Source organism: Temnothorax longispinosus, chromosome 3 (assembly GCF_030848805.1).
Source record: "Temnothorax longispinosus isolate EJ_2023e chromosome 3, Tlon_JGU_v1, whole genome shotgun sequence".
NCBI classification, from domain to species: domain Eukaryota; kingdom Metazoa; phylum Arthropoda; class Insecta; order Hymenoptera; family Formicidae; genus Temnothorax; species Temnothorax longispinosus.
The window spans coordinates 11596017-11606614 of record NC_092360.1 but is presented as its reverse complement, the minus strand read 5'-3'; the positions used below and the strand labels follow the sequence as shown (position 1 = coordinate 11606614).

General features: G+C 33.6%; 1 protein-coding gene across 1 annotated transcript in view; it reads left to right on the top strand.

The window, feature by feature from the left end:
- The window catches only part of LOC139809308 (sodium/potassium-transporting ATPase subunit beta-2), a 17100-nt gene continuing 6502 nt past the window's right edge, over window positions 1-10598 (top strand). The window contains exons 1-3 of the mRNA XM_071772101.1: window positions 1-339; window positions 9057-9197; window positions 10237-10353. Of these exons, the coding sequence (XP_071628202.1) occupies window positions 189-339; window positions 9057-9197; window positions 10237-10353 (409 nt within the window). The 5' untranslated portion in view covers window positions 1-188. The remainder of the gene's footprint in view (window positions 340-9056; window positions 9198-10236; window positions 10354-10598) is intronic.

The window sequence follows — 10598 nt, the reverse complement described above, 5'->3', positions numbered from 1 at the left end:
AGCGCGAGAGCTCTCCCAGTTCAGGCAAAGTGCGAAGACCGGTACGGTCGCGCCGCGTTTCCCGCTATCTTCGCGTATCAGTCCGCGTGAGCCGCTCGGCGCGTGAAGGTTGACAAGACCGACCTGCCTACACCTCAGCCTACTTGCCGAACGACCGATCAAAGAGCAGTCGACAGCATTCGGTCGTGATGAGTGTGCGCGGCAAGCAAGTGCAAAATGGTACCTACGAGTTCGATTACATGCGAGTACCTGATACCAGAACGCGCTGGCAGATATTTCGCGATGGCATCTACAATCCGACGGAGGGAACGTACTGCGGTCATCCGCCGAAAAAATGGGGTATGTCATTTCGGATATTTCACATATTCGAACACCTCGAACACTTGGACATATCAAACAGTTGAAGAACGAATCGGTACCAGTCACGATTGCGGGTATATAAAGAAAGATTGAAAGTTTTGCGTTGTTACCTTGAAAAATGATATGTTCCGGTATTGTATTATACTGGTATAATATTAGAATTTCGTGAAAAAAAATTGTGAGATATTTCTAAAAGACTTCCCGTGCACTGTAGTTTTTTGAAAATCACACATTGATCAGTATATTTGCGTTCGAAAGAGATCAGCGTAATGAAAAACAGAAAATTTAAATCACATACATACTATTTTTATAAGCTGTTTAAAAATTAAAAACTAGGTTTAAACCGTATTAAAATAGGTATATTGAGAACAGTGAGGAATTATTTAAAGTAAAATTAAAAATGATTCTCCTTGATATTTCTTCTAATGTAATTATTTTGGGTTGACATTTACCACTTTGCATTCTAATATCAAGATTAGAGAATTTCTAGGTTTTTTTTCCGACGAATTTAAGAGAACATTTTAATATTAGTAAAAAAAGTTCCATTGACTAACATCGATTTAAATTTAAAAATGGGATGCTAATGCATTATTTAACATTGAATAGACATTAAGTAAGAACATAAGTTTCGTTTCTAGGAGTATGAAATATTTCTTGTAGACAACAAAATTTTTAATCACAAGCTAGACAGTAATTGTATTTGTATTATTACCGACATTATATTAGAAGAGTTGCCATTTTTCCATTACGCATCAGGAAATCTTTTAAACCTCGTTAAATTTTACGATCGATATTTCTTAAGAGCTGCGGTAAGTCAATCAAGACTGTAACGGTACTTTCTGTAGCATAATGCCAAGACAAGTTTGTGTGATTACGTTCAGTTCAAATGAAATCAATATCTTTAATTGTCTTCTAATATGGGTTATCATTATACAGAAATCTTTACTCTTTTTCATATTCTATTTCATATTATACATATATATATGTATTATATTAGTAATTTTTTGTTTCTTAAATTGTTTGCGAAATATTTACAATATTTGTGTTTACAATGCGTATAATTAAAAGTATACATACGTATCTATGTTTACACACATAAATAAATTTTAGACAATGTTTCACTGCTGCTATTGAATTTTATTTCCTAATTACATCAAAACAAAGAGTGAAGAGAATGTGAGATAGAAATCATATTTCCGTAGTTAGCATTAATTGTACGTATGATGAAATTGTGTGTACGATGCAGAGTCTTAAATATAACCTTTTCAACGAAAAATAGAAACACTACAAGAAACAACACGATTATCTCGTATTGTTTTATAATACTATATAATACACATACAATTCTTAATCCTTATCATATACGTAAATGCACGCATTCATATTTCAAGAATATTGAACTATATATTTTTTTTATTCTTAATATTTAAGTTATTTTTAACATTTAAATAATCTACTAAAAATATGGCGAAAATTTGGAATAGTAGTTCAATATTTGTAACATCAAGAAATATGAATGCGTGCTTTTATGTATATGATAAATTCATTATTTAAATAATCTATGAAAAATATATATTTTCTATAAATTATTTAAATATTAAATTTTTTATAGTTATAAAAATTTTTCAATAAATTTTTTAATTAATAATATTACGAATATCATTTTTTCCACGTTTTCTGATAAGTCTGATATTCTTCTTGATACTCTGAGAGAAATTTAAGAACGAAAAGATTAAACCATCATGAGTGGTAACGGATTAACGTATCGTATAGCGTTGTCGTTATCAAGAGATATTATTCTAATCGCGATTCCTTTTCAAAGGAAAAGAATGTAATATCTAGAATCTAGATTCATGGAAAAATCTTATATCCTTATAACATTTTGAACATTAAAAAATAACTCTTTGATGATTAATCATTAGTCATTCAATAAACTTCGTAATCAATTTCATCAATTGACCGACTTAATCTTGCATATAATTGATTGTTATTCGATTTACATAACAAATTAAAGAATGATTAAAAATGAAATGTGCCCGACGTTTACGCGCGTGTATGCGTATGTATAATACATGTTGATAAGATGACTCTTACGTAGACTTCTTGGCGGCTGTTTAGAAGCAGCCGACCCTGAGCCTCGCGTTTTGGCAGCGGCTGACGCGAGAGAGCACCGGAAATAAGTATCGGTGATGGTAACACATAGCGAACAGCGAAGGGGGCATTTGGCCATCTCGGCGTGCCGTCTTTCATCCAAATCTTAAGACCGGCCCGAATCGTGTCAATCGCGCTCTGAGTAGAATGCGTATTGGTACTTGACAAATTGACGTTCACGAACGTCGAGGCATGACAACGTTTCTCTTCTCTTCTTACACGATGCAAAACTTTGTCCTGACTCTGCCAACCACGATATTCAAGATTTTATTTGGTGAATGTATACCTAAAAACACATTATGTCTATTAATTTTATTTTGCCGAGACAATATTTTTCTTGTCAACGATGTTATAGATTTTTCCCTCATCTATTTTTTAATTATATCACACGCTGGATTCCGCAGAATGTCACGAAATGCATTATGCCTCTCGCGATCCTTCATTGCATTTCGCAAGACAGTTGCTCTTGTTAGAGGTATAACTTACGACGTAGAACGATTTGTGAAAGTCCTGTTTGACTCGCAAAGTCGTCACGGTCTTTTGTATTTTTATAATGTCTTTTAGAAGTCTTCTTTCCAGTGACAATTTGAATTTGAATTGATCCGAAAATAAGCGAGCTTATCTATCCTTTTTTTTTTGCCTGGCAATTGCAAGAAATTCCGTTCCCTAAATTGGAATTTAGACTCCCGAAAGAGAGACTTATCAAGACGATTATAAAATTTGTAATAAACAAGATTACAACTATTAAGCACAAATTGAAAAAATTAATTAGTTATATACAATTTTTTTATATTGATATAGATAATAAATAGTTGTGGAATGAACAACGTTGAAAAATATGGAAATGATGTAAAGCTTATATCAATGTGTCCTCGTTAGGGCGACGTTTCAAATGCGAAAATCTTATTGCGAGCATGCCAACTGCTAAAAATAATGTATCCAAAGGCGTCCAGGTGCTTCTGAGTAAATTGCTGGTCGAAGATACACTAATGAGTTAGATCATTCCTCCAGAAAACATACAAAACGTTCGTAAATATACGAAAAGATTCGACATTATCTTCAACAATAAGTTCCGGAAAAAAATATCATTCTTGAGACATCTCGCTTATTTGGTAATTAAAAATCTTTATTTTAATCAAATGAATATTACTTGTAAATAATAATCGGTTACGTCATATTATAAAGACATGAACCTCCACAAGCGTTCTAAATATTCCTCCTCTGATTTTCACAATGATCTTTCGATTATTTCGTCCGAAAAAGGATAATCAATGCGGCGGTGATTTCGAGTAAATAGCCGCGGAGACCTTTGGCTCTCGAATAGTAACATCGATTCCAAACATGTCTTCTTTGGCAATGTTGCGCAATAGAATATACAGTAGAGGTCGGTGAAACGCGATGCGCTTTAGGTCAGAGAAACGTTGATCACAAAACGTGTTTTGTATGTAAAGCGATCTCCAAAAGGTATTTACAATTCGTTTTTCATACGCACGTTCTGATCGTTCGATCGTTTATTTTATTTGCATTTAGTTGCATCAATATTCGAAAAAGTTTATTAACGCGGCACGTGTGCGTGCCTAATTAATTTTTACGTTTAGAATTATATTTTTTACAAAATCCTTGTCAACATCAACCTTCTTACAAGTAATTTCAAAGTAATCAATATTTCTTATCCTTATCGATCTTACTTTTTGTATTTGCACATACTATTGACATTAATTACCGTAAAGTTTCGATGACGCAACCATAATGTTCTTCGAAATAACGAGTTGTGCGAGTTTTAAGAATTTTTACATTACACATATGCGTCTAGAACGCTAAACTTTTAAACGGATTAAAATAAAAACTTGATGATTAGTTAGTTAAAATAGCTGTTATTTAAAAAATTATTAAAAAATGTAATTATTAATTAAATTATTTAAAAACTGTAAGATAAATATCTAATAAAATTCTATTTAAAAATATTTTAAGATTATCATTTAAGAGTACCATTTTTCCCAAAGAAGATTTTTTACGTCCAAATGCATAAATATTTCCAATAAAAGCAGAAAACATTTTATTCAACGAAAGGATAGCTTCATGATATAATAACATCTATAATTCACAAGTTACACGACGGCATACGTCGTCAATGTCAACCGCCAGGAAAATGTCGTTTTCCGACGATAAGATTCCCGTGACAAGATAATTCAAACGCGTTGTCACGAATATCGTTTCTTTTTTCGCTAACTTGACGTCATCGCGTCGATCTTTTTCCTCCTGCACAGGAACCAGTCGTGGTCGGCGTGTTCTTGAGAAATACACGCGTTTTCTTACGTTTGACCGAATACGTAACCGCGGACGTATTATCAGCAACTATGGCATCCTGCGTGTTCGCTCTATTTACATGATTGGAATGTGCTTCTTTACACGAAACACTTTTTATCATCTTAAACAGTTTGCGTATTGACCGAGTCTTAATACGAGTGTATACACATATGTCAGGCACGCAAAAAAATCGTTTTCCAGCTTTCTGACCATCGATTCTCTTGCCTTACTGATATATACGCAATGTAGATCAGCACGAGGTCGACAGCGCGATGTCCAACAGGTGTTTCACGACAAATGAATCTTTTCTCAAGGATACGCTTATGTCTAACATTCGTAATATCCTAATACATTGCGTATAAAGTAACAAAACTATTGACTATAACATCTTAAATTGCAAAAATGGGAATTATTTAAATATAAAATGGAAATTTCTTCTTCTTTTTTTTTTACAAGTACGATATAGAATATTTAATTTTTATAAGGATCTTAAAAAATTTGCATACCGCACTTCTGCGGCGAGTCATAAATTAACAAGCGTGTTGCTATGTCTACAGGTTTCCGCGGTTTACAGTCACGCGGATGTATATTATACATAATTCTGCTTGTAAATTTTTACGCCAATCAAACCAATTCTCACGCGGATTCGGTGTCGCTAAATTCTCGTGTGACCAAGGATCGGGTAGAGTTTTTAACAAGAAAAAAAAAGAAAATGGTGTTTCGCTGGAAGAGCTTTACTCTGCAGAATTTCGACGCGCTGCAAATCATAGTGCGACATTTAAATCACCCAAGAGTCCCACGTGGAACAATTTAAAAAGAATATATTTTCGAGTCGAAAGACTCTGCGCGTGCAAATATTTCTACAAAAGGCCCGTATATTTATACTTTGCCAGCGAGTGTGGAATAACAAGCAGAATGATGTAAACCGTCGATTTTCAACTACAAACTTTCCTATTGCCTCGCTGGCAATCCTATTTAAATCTTTTTACGGTCCGACTTAAGTCTTTTATCCAGACGCAATAAAAGTTCATGCCGTATGAAGTTCCGTGGAAGTTCTGAAGCTCCACGAAACATCTGTCTCCATGACGGATAGAAGCGTCTTGAACTTGATTGATTCTTCTCTTTTCTGTACTTTTGTACTTTTAAAAAATTCCTATAATAAGAATTAGTGTTATTTGTTCGGCTCGGTTGAAATCCCGATATCTGGCGACTTTTCAAGGCGTACCGATGTCTGCCATACGATTTCCTGGTTTTCGCGAATCATCGTAACCGAAGGCACTACGTCAGACGGTAGATCAACAACCGGGTGATATGATAACGCCAACGATCACGTGCGGCGCGAGCCGCGCGCATTATCGTGCTGCACTATGTAAATCCCATCTGTATATAGCTTTCCGGCCTTATCTCTCGCAGCCTCGAAATGTACTGTTCTGAAATATGTTTTGGGCGATCCCGCGTTCACGATCTCTTACTGACGATCCTCACTATCGGTCTGCCAAACGGGAACTCCGAAGCCAGACAGTATAGATATACGTCTGACGCTGTGATTCCACCACTGTGGTTCTAGTGTGTCAGCATAGTGATGAATAGAAGGCTCACATTTTCTTCGTGCGCCTAAAACCGGTCCGTTGTTTTAGAATCAAGATTCCGTGGAAAAAACCGAAGGACAAGAATTAACAGAGACAAAGCATACCTACTTAGCTTTCAACATATCTAAATGCTCTGTCGTTTAAAACCACTTAAAGTCCTTTACAATCCTCTCTCCATCGTTGTTCAAAAGCCAGTATTTATTTTTATTATAATTTAACTTTTTATTTAAGTTTCTTTTGCAATTTATAGTTTTATTTAAAAATAAGTATTTAATGTAAAATATCTTTGAAGTAAAATTAGAGAGAAAAGCTACATACATGTATACTGAAAAAAAATCTTATAAATATATGTCTATAAAATTTTTTTTTTTTCGAAAACAAAACTAGTTTCAAAGTTAATCTGATGCACATTTTATCGAAGTTTGTCATATTAGGATTTTAATTTGCACGCTCCGTAGATATCTTAGTGTGTTACAAAATATTTCATTACACATAGTTTGACACGCTTATTAACCCGAAAGCTGTTTAAAAAACGAAAAAAACACATTAAAATTATTGTGACGTGAGCTTCATTTTTTCGACACTGGGGTGTAAATTCGTAACAATCACCCCAGGTGATCGTTTATACGAAAGAAAATGAGGTGACCGTTCTCGGGTTAAAGAATTAACAAGTATATTAGTTTTAAAGTATATTACTTCTATTGTGTCGCACGATGTGCAAGGCATTTTCAGTAATTTTTTTCTTAAAAAAAAATAAAAAACAATCAATATATTGGCTGCGTTTAGCAGAAAAAGCTACTTTGCAACTGTTGTAAAATTTGTAAGTTTGATTGGTGTGTACTCTTAGCTTCCGCTAAAATTAAAAGCATTACCTACACTAATCAGATTCACAAACTTTACCACAGTTGAAAAGCAGTTTTCTCTACTGAATTGCTAAACGCAGCCATAAATTGAAACGGAATGTGCGTTACATTATAACCAAAAACTGTCGTTCGAGTAGATACTTGTACCGTACGTAGTGCATTTTGTATCACTCTAATGTCTCGCGCTGCGCGATTGTTCGTAATACAGATGAAAATAATGACGCGCTGAAAAAGTTATCAGAAATGATTCGAGAAATCTAAGCTAAAGCGCTTAACGTCGACACTTCACGGGAGATATGATAAGAGAGTAGCTCGATAAGCGCTTGCTTGGAAGTCGCCTCAATTTCAGACTCATAATAACAGACATGTATATCATGATTAAACGCCGATTAAGGGCATTCTTTTCTTACTACGATGTGTCAAAATAATTTTTATACCTATAACAGTAATGATTCTTATGATCTTAGTAATAATTATTTATAATTATTAAATTAGAACAATAATAATCATTAAACATTAAAATAGTTATTAAGTTTCTTATTCTTCCTAAATATTTTATTACGATATTTATATATCTTTACACATTTATATCTCTACAAAATTTTGCAAACTATTAATAACAGCAAATCTAGCATTTTTATACGTGTGTTTTGGCTACATTACGATTAAATTAAAACTTACAATCGGATTTATTACGCGCTACTACTTTAAATGCTTATCGGATCTCTTTTTAATGTCTGATCGAGAATAATTAAATCTTCATTCAGCTGTCTTTATGCTAGACAACTGGGAATTTTATAAAGACGATAAGATTATTATTGTGTTGATATTAAGGGGTCGATGAAGCAATATATTCAGCAATTTGACGTTACGTGCAGATTTAAACGAATCTTTTTCTTCAAGATGTATCTTTTTGCAAATCAAACTATCTACCGAATATGAATAAATTTTTGTGCGCACATCATTGAGATATAATACAATAAATATAAGATATTCAAGCTGGAATGTCCAAGTGTTCGCGGATTTAATTTTCAAGAAATATTTGAACTTTTTCTGAAGTTAATAACAGTGTGGCGCGGCAGTTGGCCGCTCATTGCGACTCGCGTTGCTTCTGAAAAAGGATCTATATTTAGAGCCTGCGCTGGCACCGTGCCCTATGCTTTAAATATTTTCTGTTCGATCAACGAAATGATGAAAAGTTTCGCATCTACACGGTTGCGTAAGTGGCCGAAGTAGACCGGACAGGTCGTGACGCCAAACTGCGAAGTTTAGGTCCGTCCAGAGGAAAAAAGAAAAATGTGTAAGAAAGAATGGACTCATGCGCTAGCTATTCGTGCATGGTTTTTCGACACGCTTGTTCTCGCGATGAATATTTGGATCGTGCAACGGCGTTTAAATGCGTCAATGACGGAAATATAAATAGCGTGATAAAACTCCGTTCTATTTTCTCTCTCCTTCTTCTTCATAAAATTGCGAAGACACATCAAAGTTAAGATTTGAATTGGTAAACGAAAGAATTTCACGTTCTCTGTATATCGTGCTTTTTTAAGACTTGTCAAGAGATTATTAAATTTGCTAAACTTTCCAAGAATCTGTCATTCTGAAGAATATTTTTATGTTCATCAATTTGTTAGTTCGTTTTGCTTGTTTAATTTATTATGTATTTTTACATGATGGAATATAGCATATAACTATGAAGTATTCTTACAACACGCAGAATTTATAAGGAAACTTATATAGAAGACGATAGATTAATAATCTTCTCTCACGGTTTTTTTCCCTTCAGGCATGACTGTTATCTTTTACGCTTGCTTCTACGCCGGACTGGCGATACTTTTCAGCATTTGCATGAAAGCCATGCTCGCCACATTGAGCTATGAGAAACCCAAGTGGACCTTAAGCAGCAGCCTGATAGGTACTAATCCAGGTAAGACTTTAACTACAGACATTACTCGCTCGGCTCGCTCCATGTCTAAAAAATTATGAAACAATCTGGTCATATTTTCTATTGTTAATATCACTTTTTTTGTAAAAATATATTCTCAAAAAATACCTCGGATGACTTTTTTTCACTATACTGAACATAATATTGCTTTTTGAGATTTTAACAGTAACAAAATATGTGGATACATAATATTATATAGATTGCTGCTACGATTAATTTCATCGGACATTGTGTATTGTTACATATTAGAAAAATGATATGATAATAACAACACTTCCGCATCTTAATCTAATCTTTTTCGCCATTTCTGAAAAATTAGAAAAATTTTGGCACTGGTTTTAAAAAAATCGATCCATTAATGAAAAATTAAACCTGTCGTCGCCATCTCCGAAAAATTAGAAAAATGTTGGCACTTTCTAAATCTGAATCAGTGAATAAGTAGTACTGTGAATCAGTGAATATTCACTGATATCAGTGTAAAGTATGCCACTGATTCAGGAAAAGTGGCATACTTTACACTGATATCAGTGACTATTCACTGATTCAGATTTAGAGAGCACCGGTTTCAAGAAAATCGGTTCATTAATGAATGAGTAGTTCGCGGTCAGACATACAGACAGACACATCAGATACTTATTATATATATATATTGTGAAAAATGTAGATACAACATACATATATATAATCACTCTATAAAAAGTCTTTTTATAGATAATGTAATAATCGTATAATGATCAAATTGACACGTTACATATTACGAATTTGAAATACGAGAGAAAATAAACTAATTTTATGTAATAAAATTACGTAAGTTAATTTAAAAAATATTAATAGACTATCAATAGTAATCGATTTTGTAACTAAATTGAAAATCTTTAGGCAAATATTATTATGAACATAAACTTATTGAATGTTCGATGTTGAACATAAAGAACTATAACCATTTGCAATGCGCATAAGTAACAACTTCGTTTATTTAACTTGCTTAAATCTTTCGATTGTTTGTCAATACAATTACCAGGTTTGGGGTACCGACCGATTCCGGAGAACCCCGATGAGAGATCACTTATTTGGTACAACGCATCAAATGCATCCGAAATACGGAAATGGACGGAACGCTTGGACATGTTTTTGGAACGTGAGTAACAAGGCGACTTATTGTTATGATAATGGCAACTTGAGTGTCATTAATGCACATATGCGTGAAACAATTATCGTCAGTAATACCGTACACATTTTTTTAACTGAAGGTTATCGTAGATATTTATATACGTACGTATTTTTTAAAGTACTAATTTCCATAGAAATATGGAGTAGAAATATGATTAATATTTTCCGACGTTGTTAAATTTAAATTTATGGATGAATATCCCGAATTTCTCT